The 17369-nt window shown below is 32.0% G+C and overlaps 2 protein-coding genes across 3 annotated transcripts; both read right to left on the bottom strand.

Annotated features, from left to right (window-relative positions):
* Positions 1–449: 449 nt before the first annotated feature.
* On the bottom strand, positions 450–4170 carry LOC120119882. The gene is made up of 4 exons (XM_039139680.1): positions 4097–4170; positions 3166–3454; positions 2978–3094; positions 450–2893 (listed from the first exon to the last, which is right to left on the bottom strand). The coding sequence occupies exons 2-4, from the start codon at positions 3442–3444 to the stop codon at positions 983–985; spliced, it is 2307 nt and encodes a 768-aa protein (XP_038995611.1). The 5' UTR covers positions 3445–3454; positions 4097–4170; the 3' UTR covers positions 450–982.
* A 7103-nt stretch (positions 4171–11273) lies between these two features.
* Positions 11274–16213, bottom strand: LOC120119394 (CBL-interacting serine/threonine-protein kinase 23-like). 2 transcript variants are annotated; one of them, XM_039139199.1, is made up of 14 exons: positions 15990–16209; positions 15156–15218; positions 14888–14959; positions 14643–14750; positions 14471–14551; positions 14105–14158; positions 13905–14030; positions 13296–13385; positions 13009–13128; positions 12793–12918; positions 12412–12528; positions 12241–12297; positions 12063–12137; positions 11274–11379 (listed from the first exon to the last, which is right to left on the bottom strand). In XM_039139199.1, exons 1-14 carry the CDS (start codon positions 16167–16169, stop codon positions 11296–11298), a joined length of 1353 nt encoding a protein of 450 aa, XP_038995130.1. In that variant the 5' UTR covers positions 16170–16209; the 3' UTR covers positions 11274–11295. The 2 variants fall into 2 exon arrangements, 1 of the variants encoding a protein (XP_038995130.1); XR_005515826.1 differs by lacking the exons at positions 11274–11379; positions 12063–12137; positions 12241–12297; positions 12412–12528 and having other exon boundaries at positions 13009–13150; positions 15990–16213.
* Between the last annotated feature and the right edge of the window lie 1156 nt (positions 16214–17369).

The raw sequence follows: 17369 nt of genomic DNA on the forward strand, positions 1-17369 counted from the left end.
ATTTTCAAATAAAAGTTCTTATATTTATTTATTACTCCCTTAGTATGTTTTATTTTGTTCAGAAGTATATTATTATTTATCAATAATAAATAATTCGTTTACAACAAATATAATTCCTAGATATTTATATTAAACCATTTATTTAATTTTTTATTAATCTGAAATTAATACAATATACTATTATGCACAGGCAGAAGACACCTATTTAAACTTAAGACATTTATAGAGAACAATACTCCAATATATCATTGAGATCACTTAATAGGTTGTTAACTATTATTTTTAACTGATGATTTTGTAGAGTGACACCTACGCTTGTTTCCATATTTGCATCCAATTCTTATCATATATATCATTTGGTATATCATTTATCGCAATTATAGAGTGACACCTACGCTTGTTTCCATATTTGCATCCAATTCTTATCATATATGATTAGTGGGAAATGAAGGACCAAACAGTATAATAAACCACGGAACAAAGTACTCTCCAAAGGCCCAAATTCTTAAGAAAAGCCAAGAAGACTTACCAAAACCAAGAGGCCCTTCCCTGCTGTTGCAGTCATTAGTCGATATTGCATCTTTTGTAGAATATTTGTGGCAAAAGAAAGGCGCATGATGATGATTTATCTTCATTGAATTTGAACCAAAAAACCATTCAGAGCTTTCAACCTACACTACTTTCATGCCGAACATTTCATGCATATTGAAGTAACTGGTGCTTCCACACCATTTCTTACCAAAAGATGGACCCTGCAAAGAATGTACATTAGTAAAGGGTTTTCCAAGATGAATCAGGATTTGAGATATAACCCACAGATCCATAAACTTGATGAATTTCAACATTATATTGTGACGATTCTTTTCCATTTTCATCAGCATTTTTCAAAGCAACAAAGCTCTCTGCCATATCCGAGTTTGAGTCAGTTCCCATCTCAATACTATCGTTTTCAACAGCAGCTTGGCATATCATATTCGACAATTCAACATTTTGCAACCTTGATACTTTCGGCAGTTTTACTGACAGAACAGTCTGTTAAGAAAGTCGTTAAATTTTCTGAAGTATCACCTGATATGCCCCTATCAGATGACTCAGCCACACCAAAGTCTGGCCTAATCAATTTTCTCTTTTTGCATTGAGGAGCTGATGCACTGTTATTTTGAATTTCACCATAGTTTCTAGCCTTACCATCTTCAAGGTTCTTTCTCGCTGCACTACGGCATCTGAAATCCACAAAAGTAGTCTCTAGATTCTTTTGGCAGCTGTTCTCATTGCTGAATGAGGTAGGCTTCACATTTATCTTGTTTGGGATCATAGCCGAGTCAGCTTTACTGGTGTCCCATTTATATATAGTCTTCACCCATTGGTGATGGCTTCGCTGCAGCATGTCCATGACATCATTCACTGAATTATGCCAATTGCTGTCGGCAGTTCCAGGAGAGGTGTTACTTACTCGTTCACATTCTTTGTGAGGGAAAGACAGGCGAGAAAATACACTAGTCCTTTTCTTCTGGTGATCAGCATACAAGCATTCAGGATTACGACAATATGCAGCTGGACTTAATGAAGTAACTTCATCCCTGTATATAGCAAACCTGCCATCCTTGGTTGCTCTGTTATCATTATAAAGACAGTGACCATGCTGATGACATTCATAACCAAATTCTGCATCATTTTCACACTCTGGCACTTGATAATCAAGTTTATCTTGTAGTAATGCAGTATACCTGTCAGAAAAGGCAACAGAAGGAACCTCACGAGGATAGGTTCCAAAACATGATGACCGCACATTTACCCTGACAATATCTCTAATTTCAGAGGAAAGAACGGGAGATAAAGAGGGCTTTAGAAGTGATAGATCTCCAGCGTGATCTTTGTTAGAGTATTCAGCTACTAGATTATCCATATGGTCATCAATTGGCATGCTAGTCCTGCTGGAGCCTTCATACTGGTCACAGTAAGGCAATGGAATGTAGTCCATAGAGTTAGAGTTGACATCTGCAGTTATGGTTGTTCTATTCTCTAACGATGAAGGAAACGATAGATTTGTGGAAGAAACAAGGATGTTACCGACAGAACTATCATGAGTAGGATATTCCTGCAGTGAAGGATGATTGTGATAGAACCCCAAAGATAAGGACCTCGGATAATTGCTGCCATGGGCACCAAGATCATAAGGAAGAGTAGATGTAACAATTGAATCTCCGGAATTCAATAGATAACTAACATTGGAGTTTTCCATCTCCATTGAGGGAAGGAACCTTGATGATGGTCTAGTTGGGTCATTGATAAATGGATCTGTTTCTAAAACATGTTTGCTAGAATACATCTGTGGATTAGCTTCAGGCTGAGAAGAACTATGATTTGCTATTGAGACCATTGGCAGAAAACCATCATCCTTGTAACGTTTTCTTTCATTCCTATCACTATCTGCAAACCTATCATCATTGGAAATGCTTCTGGAATTACCTGAAGAATGCTCAATTGGAACTGCTGGTTGAAGCTTAATGCCAGTATTCCATTCATTGTCCACCTTATCATTTGTGGCATTTTCACCATCATCTATGTTTCGACCAAATTTATCCCTCGGATCCTGAGGACTATCATTTAAGAAGGCATCTGCTTCATATCTGACATCCTTGAATGTGTCAAATCTGCCACCACCGCTTGCTTTATCATCATTATAGAAAGAATCCCCTCGGTGCATAGTAGAGATAATGTTCACATCACAATCACCTCGTACACGGTTACTGATAGGAGACTTATGAACTAGTCTTCTGTTTTTACCAGTAATTTGGCCATCTGGGGTTGCAACTTCTCTTCTGGTCAACTGTCTCTCAGGTTCCTGATCTTTCATCCTCTTGAAACTGAACAATGATAGAAGCCTTCGAACCTACAAAGAGAAAGATCAAAACATTTCTGAAAGGTAGTATATCAATTTTTCAGGTTGGTTTCGGATAGAATAAAAACTACGGACCTGATCTTCGGATAGTCCAAACCTAAACTTGTTTCTTGAAAAATAATTTTCACGGATAGCATTACAAAATTCATTTTCACTGAGCGAATGACAGTTCCACAAAGGCTTGAATTTTACCTGAACGAAATTCTGTAAGGATTAACACCAAATCCGCAAAGAAGCACATAAAACACAAAACTTATTGATACCTGTGCAGGGAATTGCATCCCTGATGAACTGAATGCATGAGGTACTATATTAATTGCACCATCAGAGCATGCTTGAAACACGCCATGCAGTTCCCTCCTCTCAAATTCAAACAGAAAGAGAATCATCCCCGATTGGACCTGTTTCACAAAGTGCAACTGCGAACACGGGAGGCCAAGCAATCCTCTACTTAAACATTCTTTCTTGGTTGCTTTGTTCGACATGAAAATCGCACCAAACTCAGGTCTACTTCCAGGAGCAATGCTCTGTTCGTCATCCATTTTGCTCAACCTATCAAATAATAATAGAAGTGCACATGATTAAACTTCTTTATGTTATTTAGTTTTAAAAAAACAAGCGTCTGCTTTGACAAAGCTTAAGTTATATTCTGTCTCCGTGTTCTTTCAAGACATATTTAGCAGGAATTGACGAAGGAGCTGAAAATTTCAAATTCTCATATAATTCAAATGTTATCTTCTTTTTTTATAATGATGATATTCGTACCTCCTAAAATTTTATAATTCCAGACTCTAAATTCCTAATATAACTTCCTAGAAGCTCCTGACATAAAATCTGTCATGTATTCAAACCAAAGAAATTGATAATGTAAATTAATTTTTTATCACTAACAAATCATAGTTGCCAGTATTCATAACTAAAAAACAATCCTATTTTTATTTATGTTCTTTCAAGAAAAGTACTTACGACAGAAACACTAATTATTTCAAGTAAAATAAACTAAACTCAGCTAAATGCACCAAAAGAGTACATAAATAACAATAAACCGAAATAGGAAAAAAACTTAATTTCTTGATATTATTTTACTGAGAAAAGCATTAACATAACTAAACACGATGATGATAATAGTAAATAATAATAAAATAACTCTAAACCGGGAAAACTAAGAGCCTGTATTAGGCGTAATTCAGAAACCTCAAAATCGAAAGAGCAAAGAGCGCCAGTTGATCGCCATTGTTTTAATCAAAATATTAGCCGCAGAATCGTAAATTTCATCACAAGATTATTATAGAAGAAAACAAAAGATTTGAGAAGAGGAAGAGTTACCGAAACAGAAGTTTTTTTTCCCCCTAACACGTCGATATGTTTTGAAGAGAGAGAGAGAGAGAGACTTTTTTTCTTTTTTGCCTCGCAAGAAGACGAGAAGCTGATTTGCTTGTTCCCCACTTGTCAGGACAGGTGGGTACGGTCTGGCATTTATTGCCATGCTTCAGAAGCAGCGGTTTGCAGTTTTCTTCTGGGCTGGGCCCTTTTTAATTAATAAGACAATTTTTACCTATAAATATTTAAATAAGAACATAATTTTAGAGATATTTTTTTTGTTTAAAAGAACTTCAATTATTTAAGGATAAATTACGAATTTGATAACTAAATTTTCATGCAATTCCTATTTTACTAATCATACTTTCAAAAATTTTAATTTTCTCCCTAAACTTTATATATTGATTTTTTTGTCACTCCGTCGTTAAATAATTAATAGTATTATGACGTGAAAATTTATACCAAAATGACATAGTTTTGGATTTCTAAAACATTTAAATTTTGACCAAAATGACATCGTTTTGGTCAAAATAAAAAATTATATTTCATTTTTTCTCTCTTTATTCTTCTTCTTCTTCATCTCATTTCTATTTTCTCTACTGTGAAAGTTGTGGAAGCATGCAAGGAAAACCAAAAATATTTTTTTAGTATTTTCGTCTTCTTTATTTTTCTCTTTTCCCTCTTTATTCTTCTTCTTCTTCCTCTTTATTTTTTTGATATTTTCATTTTTGGATTTCAGAGAAAGAACAAAAACGATTTATTGTGATTGTTTGGTTCTTGGAACAAGTTTATAAGATCTCCATTGGAGTTGCTTGTAGATTTTGATGGCTGCCAAATGAATTTGCTGATTGGGTTAAGGTTTGGTATATGATTTTGGGTGTAAATTTGGGAGTTAAGGTTTTGTGGTAGGATTTGGGGGTTAGGTTTTTTTGTCTGATTAATTTTTATTTTAGTAAATGGAAATCTTATGATAAGTTTTAATATTAAAATAAGCCACATCAAGAAACTGTTAGTGATATAGCGACGGAGTGACAAAAAATTCAATGTATAAAATTAAGTGAATAAATTGAAAATTTTAAAAGTACAATCACTAAAATAGGAATTGTATGAAAGTTTAGTTGTCAAATTTGTAATTTGCCCATTATTTAATAATAATTACGTAAACACTACATCTCTATAAACAAGTTACATCTTAGGTTCAATACCTTTAAAAGTAAAAAAAATAAAAATTCCTCTCCTTAAATAAGAATTGTTAAAAAATATAAAGGCTTAAATACATGAAAAATACTCCATTATTATGAATATTTATTTATATGGATATATATATTATAATTAAAATTATATATATTATATAGGGATGGGCATGGGTTAGGTTTCGTTCAACCCGATCCGACCCGAAATAATAAAAAAAATATTATTTTTATTCAATAAAAATAACGATTTAATTTAAAAAATATATAGAGGGGTATTATTGTAATTATTCCTAAATATATAAGGTAAAATTATATTTTTGGGTCGGGTCGGAACCCGTCGGGTTTGGGTCTCATGCCCATCCCTAATATTAAATAAGGTTTTAATATATTTTATTATTAAAATTAATTTTATTTATTTATAAACTATTATTATTTAATTAAATTTTTTATGATTTATCATATGAAAGACGCCTGTGAAAAATATTTAAAAAATAAAGTAGGTTAGTTTAGAATATAAACATATAAATATTAAGATTTAAACCCAAAATAATATCAAGTATCCTTAAATTATATTTAATAAAATAAAATAAAATAAAATAAAAATATTTAAAAATGTATTAACACGTTTATAATGGAAATCCTAAATTAAAAAAATAAAATACTAATATTTTACTGATATTTACAAATTTCACATATATATCAATAAAAGGTCACAAATTACATATAAAAACTAATTAATATAAAAAATAAGATTCATAATAATATAAAATATAATATATTTAAAAGATTAAAACAAATTTATTAATCATTTATTAGTCATATAGTCACTGTACAAATTGTAATGTTATTGAAATTTAAGATATTAAAAATATACGAACTAAAATTGATCAAATTAGAGTATAATGACTAAAACCACAATTTTCACATGGTATTGGTGTTAATATTTATCACAACAAAGATTGAAATTTTAAGTGACAAACAACTTTATTGTCATAAAAAAATATCAAATAACAATTATCACTTTATATGTCATCACTATCATATTATTTTTTTTCAAGAAAATAATTAATACCGTTTCCGTATTCTAAAAGTATTAAAATTTATATGATAATGGAATTTGTACCATAATTATAAACTTATAATGAGAATTTAGCTATGATAAAACTACTCATAATCACTATCAGTTTGTCACTGAAAACCTTTATTCTTTTCATGTCTCTGAACAAGTGTAATTATAAATTTTTAATTTTAAAGATGATTAACTTCAAGATTTCAATTTTGTGAACATAATATGTTATATTATCTTTGAATATTTTTATAAAAAAATTAAATTAAACTTTGAAATTGAAATTGAAATTGACAGAATATATTCTATATTATTTGACAAGCAACTTTCTATTACATTAGCTGATTAGAAAAATATTGTTAAAGATTTATATCATGTAAAATTAGTAGAAGTATGAAGCATGTTTCAAAGACAATTAAATGTTGATATCATATTTTATTTTCAATGCATTGAAAATTTTCAAATACTTTTTGTAAACACATCTTAGAGTAAATATTATGTGTAGACAATGTTTTTATCCGGGTCTAAAAAATATTATATTATATTATTATTATTATCTTATATCATTGTTATTATTAATTTATATATTATAATTATTTTGCAAGCCCTTATTTCGGTTGACATTTTCTCACAATCACTACCCCACCACTAAAAAAACCAACCTACTCCACTAAACCCACATGCCCCCATAAATCAAGGGGAATAGTGGAAGCAGTTACTTTTCGCCAGAGAATTGAACTATCTGCTCCCACTTTCATCACTTTCAAAAACCTACTCCAAAATATTAACAGGGAACCACCAATTATTCGTGGGGACATGCCCTCTTCCATGAACCAGAAACTCAAGCTTTAGTTTTTATTTTTTAGTAATAGTTTTGTTGAAGAAGGTTGGACTTTCTTTTTGACTGGCGTTATGCTTGGAGGAGCTACAGTCCACATGGGAAAGGATCTCCTCGACGCCGCAACATATCACCTCATCGGGGTCGCAGCATCAGCAGGGTCTCGTTAGAACTTGTGGTTTTGCGCGGCTTCCACTGGGCAAAGTGTTTCAGCCGCCAAAATGGGTGCATTGGACACCATTCTGTGATGGCTTGCTCTAAGCAGCATATGGAACTGGGAAGTCCCTTTCTTCATATTGTTATCCACTTTTATTTATCTGTTACCTTCATATGTTAATTGAGTTATTATGGTAAATTTATCTTTTTGTGATTTGATGATTTTAAAGGATTTCTATGTTTTGTTTGATTTGTGATTTTGAAGTAAACCAGCATCCTTTCTCCCCTTTACTGCATCTTAGTGAACATGGTTTCCTCACTATTGCTTCTCTGCACCACCTCTTCTTCTGGTCGTCGCTCCTGCATGTTGTAGAAGCTTGAGTTGCATGTTGAATTCACTAATAGTAACAAACAGATTTTGGTTGCAACCTTGTTTGCGGTATATGCATCTGCAACAAAGCTTCTAAATCTTTTAAGACGATGAAGCCAATAATTGGTCTACTGTTAGCTTCTCTGCACTTCGTCATCTATTCTATGATTGTTTAATATTCAGCCCAAAACTGAATTGTGCAAGACCCCTCCACAGTCGCCCATCTTCATCGAAGAGTTTGATCTAGCTTTGATCGTTTCTTCCATTGTAGCTGATTTTGGAAGGTGTCAGTATGACTTTTATCATGGTCTTGTCTAGTACTACTAGTTGATGCTGGGTAGGATGCTCGGCATATTTGCTTGGAGACATATTTGGTGTTGATGGTATGGAACATTTTATTTCTGCGTCATGTCTTCAGCATGGAAGCTGCTACAACCTGCAGCAAATACTTTGATTATCATCTTAAGTGATGGATTATATGCAGTTCTTCGAAGGTAAGTATCAATTTTCTAGTCTGTTTTGTATATTTGCTTGTCAGTTTTAGTACTCTTATTTCCTTATAGTTTTCAACTCTAAGCATGTGGGTATTACATTGAAAGCCAAGTTTACTGTCACTCTACTTTATTCAGATTTTTTATTTTTATTTATTATTATTATTATTATTATTATTTTTATCTTTTTTAATTTAATTTTATTATTTTCCCTTTAATTTATTTAATATTTATTTATTATTTCTTATCCTCATTTTTTTTTTGATACTTTCAATCATTTAAAGATAAGTAATTTGAATTGGGTTTTTAAATTTTAATTTTAATTTTTAATTTTCGCAATTAAGATAAGCGACCAATTAAAACGATACCGAAAGGACGATTCAAGGGTGTTAATCCTTCTTTGACTGTAACTGACTCCCAAATCTGACATATTTATGGTAAGACGCATATCAGGTAAGATGTGTCCGATCAATCTAAATAATATTTTTAAATGATCGGTGACGGTTTCAATATTTATTCAAAGTCGAAGTTTAATTTCGAACCACCCAAAAGACGATTATGACATTATGACTATGTGAAAAGGAGTTTCTAATTTTCCTGATCAGGACTCGCACACTTTAAGTTGAAAAAAATGTTTCTACCCCCACCATTTCTTAACCACATAATTTTTGGACTTCTATTACCACATATTCAAATTTAAACTAGGATGTACGATGCACTGCGGCACAAATATATAGACAGATACAGGTTATGGAAGAATCAGCACGGACCAAATTCTGTCAAAGATTTCTTAAGTTATGGTTGGCCTAGGCAATTCACCAAACACAAAATGAAGGCAGGTAGTCAACAGTACAAACTGAAAGAACCAAGAGAGTAACATACCTTGTATAAACAATCCACTATCAAAAGATCCAATTGTCCAGCACCATTTTTGGAAATAACTGATCAAATACAATTCATGCCGAAGTTTATTTACCATGAAAACTCAATTCAAAAGCAAATCAATAATATAAATAGAAAAAGACATAGGAGAGCAAAAACTTCGACGTGAGAGAACATCTGAACATGTGCTTTCCTTTCGCCAAGTTCCTCTCAGCATAAAAAAAGATAAGAACACTCAGTAAAAGGATGATCTCAAAGCATCTTTTCTTCATTTTAGGTCAAGTTAAAGTTTCCTGTCTGTGACACTTGCTGGACAGTGGTCTCACTAAGATTACGACCTATCATCTGTAAGAATAAATTAGAGATATTCTCCCCCGTGCATCACCTAAATCAAAAGTATGACCAAATACTTGAATAAATTAGAGAGGGCAGAGATGTTAAATTATCATAAGAGACAGGAGAATAGGAGACTTACTGGCAATGGAAAGAATTTTAGTCCCGATGCAATAAATGGTTTGTCACAGTGCTCCTCAATTAATGAAAGCAAGGATGTGGACCATCACCTCAACTTCACAAAGACTAACATGACTGTCATTTATATTTTTAAATTGCCATTTCAACAATATCTTATTTTCTATAAAGATTTATTCAATAAATACAAGTTAATTTAGTATAGAATGCATTTCTATCAAACACATTGCACTATCAGTTTTATTTTGTATGAGTAATGTGATTCTTAAATATTTTCAGAATGCTTGCAATATTTTTTGCCGTGCTCAATACAGTTGCTTTTGCAAGTTAATTGTGAAGATCTGTGCATGACTTTTGCATGAAAGTCATTACTAAATTAGCAGCAAACAAGTTACCAAAGAAATTTCATAAATTGTTTAATTAATATCAAGATAATGTACAATATCATACACAAATGAAGGCTTAGTTTGGTTTTGATCACTTAACTATTTTCTTTCAAAATCATACCAAAGTTTTAGTTTGGTTTCATTTTAGTCACCATCCGTTAAAAAATTAAGGCTTAATACAAAAATAAGTGCCTAAACTATATCCAAAATTGACATTTGGTGTCTAATGTTTTATTTGTTACATTTTTAGGTGCCTATCGTTAAAAAATTAAGTGATTTATATTTTTTGATTTTTTTAAAATAAAATATTATTTAAAAATATTTTCAAAAAACCTGAACATTACACGTCTCACTTAACTTTTTTTAAACGGTGAGCACCCAAAAATTGTAACGGAGAAAACATTAGGCGTCCAATTTTAATGAAAAATTATTTAGGCATCATAAATCAATTTTAAGTATAATTTAAACACTTACTTTTAAATAAACTAAAAGTTAATAATAACATTAATATATCACCACAAGATAATTCTACGTCATCATCGGCGGTATTATTGTATTCCATGAGTCTCCGGTGGAGGTCTCTATGTTGCTACAGAAAGATATTTTAGATTCTAGCTAGAACCTTTGTTCATGTTTCTATTTCAATCTAAAAATAATAAAATAAAATATCTATTTAAAAGTAATAAATGAGATCAAAAAACGAAAATTCCACTTCAATCCTCTATTTCATCTTCCTTTGCCTCTCAAGACCATCGGATTAGAAATCACAATTTTTTTTATAGTAATAGTCTTTTCAAATGTAGCAAAGAAGTTGTTTTTAAGAAGAAAAGTTATAAATCATAAAATGGATAATAATAACAATGATAATAATAATAATAATAAAGCAAAAGACAGATTTTTCACTCAGCCACTCTCTTTCCATTTTATTTGTTCATAAACAAAATTGATAGGTACAGACAGGCACAGCAGCCCCAAATCATACATATTCTAATTGCTAAGGCATCCAATAGGTGCAAATTGTATATTGCATACAATGCTTTTAAATCTCATCCACTATAATACAAAATATTTGTATACGGTATCAATATCCAACACATATTAAGATTCCGGTATGAAATATATGATCCTCCAAATATATGAAAATTACACTTTTAAATAAAAACTAATATTATAGTTGGAAGAAATATGGGCATATAGCCCCTATAAAATTGCAGGTTATACTAACCTCCCTTTTCCTCCACTTTTCCTGCATCTCCTGTTGTCCAAACAATATCTTTTAACCCAGCAGAGAGATTATTATAGAACTGTATATTTAAGAAAGCAAAATGTTAATTCAAGGTAATTTAAAGCGGTTAAAGTACACAAATGGTCTCCGACTATTAAAAGTTTAAAATAGTCCCTCGACTATTCATATGTTCTAAGTTTGTCTATTTCTATTAAAAAATTGACAGTCATTTGAGTTGGACGTTGAACTATTGATCCTAAAATTGTTTGAGCTTTTTTTTTTTGTGGATCGACTTTTCGTTTACATTATATCGTCAAGTCAGTGCTTGAAAGCAACGACGATGCCAGTAAACAACTAGACATCATTAAAATATAATTTTATCATATCTCAATCAGCAGATTAACGTCCATCTCATATATCCGTCAATATTTTAAAGAAAAAAACATGAGTCTAAAATATATGAATAATCGGGTGATCATTTTATAACTTTTAATAGTCGATGAACTCAACAAAACAACGTCATATAATCAAGGGAACATTTTGTAACTTTTAATAATCGGGCCTCAACAAAACAACTGTATATAGTCGAGGACCTTTGTATACTCTACCCATAAAACGAACAAGCAGGTGTACTAGGAATAATGGAACACGAATTTGACATGCTTTGCATAGGTTTACATGATAAGCTTGATCATGGTAATCGGAAAAGTATTGAATGGAAGTGCCTACTTTATTAACACAGCAGTGAAAATAGGACTATACCGTGTGAAATTCCAATGTATCTCCACCGGACTTTCGAAGTTCAACCACGCAAAGTGAAGGAGCCACCTCAAAAATCTGGAAAGGGAAAGATAGATCGGATCGAAAACCATGTTCAAACAACTTTTGATGAGGTGAAACCGAAATTATGCTCAAAAGACTAAGATTGAAACAGAGATACCTCTGTTGTTACAGCCAAACGACCCTTGCGCCCAGTTTTTTCTCCCACAAGCTTCATCTGAGATTGGGAAAAAGAAGGGAATTCATCATAAACGAGAAGCAAACTGATCCATCAAATTTCTTGAGAAGATAAAAAGCAGTCAAAACTATGGGGCTACAAAGAGATTAAAACCTTGTAGTTATTTTTCTTCACACCGAAACCAATGGGCATCGCAGCTGCTTCGATTTTTGAGATTATCTCATTAGCAGGACATTTTGATGTGAATCTTGTTTCCCGTTTAACAAGTCCCTATAGTCGGAGGAAATTGCAAACCACTTAAAATTATAAGGATATGCAGTTCATAACATGTGAATTATCAATGAAATGCTTCAAAACGGTTAAAAACAATTTATACAGGTGAATTATCAATGACTGTTATATCTTTCATGGCTGCCAACCAAAGGGGCTTTCACACTACACCGGATGAATCAAAATGTGAGATTCTCGAGGGTCATATTTCCCATCTTGTGCTTAATATATCACATGCTAAGTAACAATAGCTAGCTAACTTACCATTTGCTTCTCGAACAGACTACCGAGGTTGAGGCCCTGCGATGTTGAGATAAGTTCAAATGCATTCATAGTAGCAGGTACAACAGACCCTTCTTCTCGCTGTTCGACTACAAAGTTTTGAGAATCCTGCAACATAGATCATGTAAACAGACTCTTACTCATTCGTTGCATCAGCACAACAAACATGTCCGATATGTGAAAACCCACAACTCTTACCCCTAATTCATTGAAAATGGCATCTACATCATCAAGACTAACATCAGCTTGCTCAAACTTAGGTTGCATATAACCTTTCTTAAACCACTCATTCTCAATAATCTCAGCAATAGTTATCCTCTGGTTCAATCACAAGTGACAAGTAGTGAAAATCACATCCAAAGACAAAATTAAAGGGAACATCAAGGCTAGTAAACTTTGGTGCAAAATGAACTAAGAAATACCACGAGAAAAAATGGAAGTAGGAGAAAGAAAGAATGGGCAAAGGGAAAGAGAAAAGAACTTACAGTCAATGGATTAGGGTCTAGGATTCTCTTGATTAATTTCTTTGCACTTGTGGAGAACCAAGGAGGACAATTGAAGTCGGCCTTAAATATCTACATCCACATGATAAATTCCTTAAAGAGAAATTATTCAAACACAGAAGGTAAAATCAAGTGCAAGATGGTTGATCAGCAATATGACAGCAAGTTGAGCATAGATACAAACAGGGCAGATATCTGTTTTTCTGGGCTTATTAGTATGCACATGAAGTTTAATTATTGATGTTTCCAAGGTACTGTCCTACCTGGATCCATGGAGAAGTGATGGGGTTGCCAAGCCAACTACCACACAGTAACTAAGACTTGCAATATTTCCATTTATATTTTTAAAAAAATCATTTTATTCTTTAGAAGTAACAATATTGATGGACACTGGCTAACAATAGGAATATAGGGTCCGGATAAATATTTATCAGGGAGAAATTTATCATTTCAAGAATATCACATCATTTGATTCTTCAATTTACTTATGTCAATGGTGATTTATAAGTAATAAGACATGATAGTTTAGCAAAATTGTTTTCTTTAAAGTAAAAGAAAAATAACTTTGAAATAAATTGAGAGAACAGCCACCTTCTTGTATAAACCCATTAAATTGGGGTCCTCAAAAGGCAAGTAGCCTGCCATTAAGACAAAGAGTATTACACCACATGACCAAAGATCTGCCTTAGCTCCATTATAGCCTTTATTGTTGATCACCTAAAGAGTGATAGAAGAAAACAATAAAGAAAAGCTAATGGAGCGTAAAGAATGAAAAAAAAATGCAGATATACCTCTGGAGCAACATAATTTGGTGTTCCGCAGGTTGTGTGAAGTAATCCATCATCCTATATGAAAAGGATTAAGATAGTTTTGAATTATCTTATCAGTGTACTACAAAATGTTGCATGATAAATAGTCATCCACCAATGTGGTAGGAAATGGAAAACCCAACTATAAAGCACTTTTGCTGTCAGTCATCTTCTTTTGCCGACCACAAGTTTCTAGTTCTCAAACAAGCAAAAAATCACACACATGCAAAGTAGCTAAGTGTAGTATAATACAATAAAGAACAAGCAGCCATAAAAGTAATTCATAACGAGTATAAAATATTAGAAAAATATTATCCTTGACAGGGAGAGATAAAGCAGCACACTCACTCCAACTTGCTGAGGTAAAGCACTCAAACCAAAGTCCGAAACTTTAAGAACTCCATTAGCATCCAGCAGCAAGTTCTCTGGCTGTAAATTACAAAACACAGCTCTCCTGTATAAACTTACACATTTAACTGTTTTAGGCAATTGGAAAATGAGCACAAAAAATATCCCACACCTTCAGGTCTCGATGGTAAACGCCTCTGCTATGGCAATAATCCACAGCATTAATAAGCTGTTGAAAATACTTTCTAGCCTCATCTTCCTTAAGCCTCCCTCTGCTAGCCTGGCACAATAAGATAAGCAGGATACAATGCCAGATTAATATATGGTATTCAAATTCTGAACAGCTCAGATGTTATTCCTAGTTGCACTTTTACTTTTCCCAAAATAAAACATAAAGCTATACATTTGATGTCTTACAATTTTGTTAAATAGTTCACCACCAGTTATGAATTCCAGGACAATGTATATCTTTGTCTTGCTAGCCATCACCTACACCGAGAACATTTCTAGAAGTTAACAAGAAGTATAGACATAACATACTTATATTAGTTGCAAAGCCAAGTAGAGTCCTCTTCTTACAAACAGTCAAGATTCAAAAGCGAGCAAATGCAGGATATAAGAAAGATACGCAAGTGATAAATCAAATGACTAGATTAAGATACCCAGAGAAAAGCTTGCAACAAACCTCATACATGCGGATGACATTTGGGTGTCTAATGAGTTTCATTGTTGAGATTTCACGTTTAATCTGCAAACGACAAAGAAAAAGGAAAAAACTTAGCACATGCAAGGGAAAAAAAAAGGAAATGAGATTCAGTGGGGGTTAAGAAAATATTGCCATCCAAGTATCACACTGACTACGGAGAAAAATCAAGGGGCATCGCGTGTAACAATGCAAAAATAATTTCTTTACATGTATAATTTCAAAAACCTGGAGCTTGGAACACTGTAGAAAATACCAACAATCTTTCATTCACTTATAAGTTGAACTGTACCTTCTTTTACAAGATATTACCCAATCCCCAGAAACATAAAAAATTTGCAGATTTTAAAACATTGGATTATATTTTCTATTCTAAAAAATTATAGGGACCAGTCAATGAAAAACTATTAAGATTGTTTCTTATTGACAAATTAGATTTGACTCATATTTTTCCACATACCCATTTGTTTCTAATTCCTGAACGGATCACTAAATCGTCTCATTCTCACAATTCTTAATTGAATCATAAGAAAAATAAATTAAATAAAAATAATAAACTGTTAAAAAAATGAAATCAAAGTCAAATCAAGGTTAGCATACTGATAAAATCCAAAGCTAAAGCAATTATTATGAACTAGGAACATAAAAATCATCCGAGTAACTGATCATCAGTAATTAGTACAAGAAATCAACCAAACAGTTAAACATTACAAAAGAGAATTCAAATCAACATAAAATTAAGATTCCGTATAAAGAAAAACTTCACAAATCAAATCAACAGTCAATTAGTGTAATTTAAACAAACAAAAAAAGTACCTGACCGATCATCTTATGCTTCAAAACTTTCTCCTTATCAACGATTTTGATCGCTACATTTTCTTCGGTTTCAATATTCCTCGCAAATTTAACCTTCGCGAATGATCCTTCTCCCAACGTCTTTCCGAACACGTACTTCCCCACATGTGTCTTGTTCGTTGCACTCGTGCGATTCGCCATCTCTTTCTCCGATGTTCCTTTTTTTTTTAATTTCCCTTAATTTTCTTTTTCGAAAATAAAACAAAATAACCCTTTTTCTCTGTTTCTCCTAGAGCCTGCAATTAATCAAACACCTCTTCTTCTTGCATGGTTGCCGTACCTGAGACTTGGTCACCCTCATTCTCTTCTTCTCTCTCTCTAATAAGGCGAAATAAGAAAACAAGCATCTATTTATAAAGTACAAAACAGGTAAAACTTTACGACTCGATCATCGAGCGGAAAGTGATGGAGAGGAAGAAAGTAGAAGCAGTGGGCGAGGAATCAAACGTGGTTATTGAAATCTTTTTGGATTAATCAACGGCTGAGAATCGGGTCGAGAAAGAGATTCGAAAGTTGACCATTTTTTTATCTGTGCGTTAGCAAATGTTCCTCGAAAAGAGAAATGTTAATCGTTCTACCGCCAAGGTTTATTTGCAGGAAATTTGAAGGAGATTGGCTTAGAACAATGGAGTCACGGAGGTACGAGGTTTTTTGTCGAAAAAATAATTGAATAAGAGTAAATAATGGAGGAGATTAGGTGTCGCAATCAATACAAAAATGATTTTTAAATGTTATATGACTAGATTATGTGAATGAATATGTTTCTTAAAAGAATAAAATGTACATGTTCAAAAATAAAGAATAAAATGTATTAGATGATATAATATGTATAGTTGTCAAACTATTTAAATAGTTAAATAATGTTGGTTAATTTTAGAGATTTTAAGTTTGAATATAATATTTATAAAAAGTTTTAAATATTTATTATCGTATAATTGATAATTTTCGAACATATATTATTTTATAATAATTTTATATTAATAAAAAAACAAACATATTTAACTTTAACAGGCATATCATACAGGGCAAACTAATATACGGTAAGTAAATTTTTATTTAAGCTTTGTATAACATATTTTAGTGATTTAATCTTGAAAAATACAAAGATAGAAATTATATGATTATTTTGGTGATTTTGTCACGTTTAACGAGCACAGATGAATACCAATAATGATGAGCACTAATAATTTAATTTATAAGACTTTAAAACTATAAAATATTCAACGTATAATTATAAATTAGTTAAAAATCTAAAAGTAAATTATTTAAAATAAAATATTAATTATTTTTTATAATCTTGGTTTTAATGATAATTAGATCAAATATTAAATTCTAAATTAA

Source organism: Hibiscus syriacus, unplaced genomic scaffold (assembly GCF_006381635.1).
Source record: "Hibiscus syriacus cultivar Baekdansim isolate YM2019G1 unplaced genomic scaffold, ASM638163v2 tig00110332_pilon, whole genome shotgun sequence".
Classification (NCBI taxonomy): Eukaryota; Viridiplantae; Streptophyta; class Magnoliopsida; order Malvales; family Malvaceae; genus Hibiscus; species Hibiscus syriacus.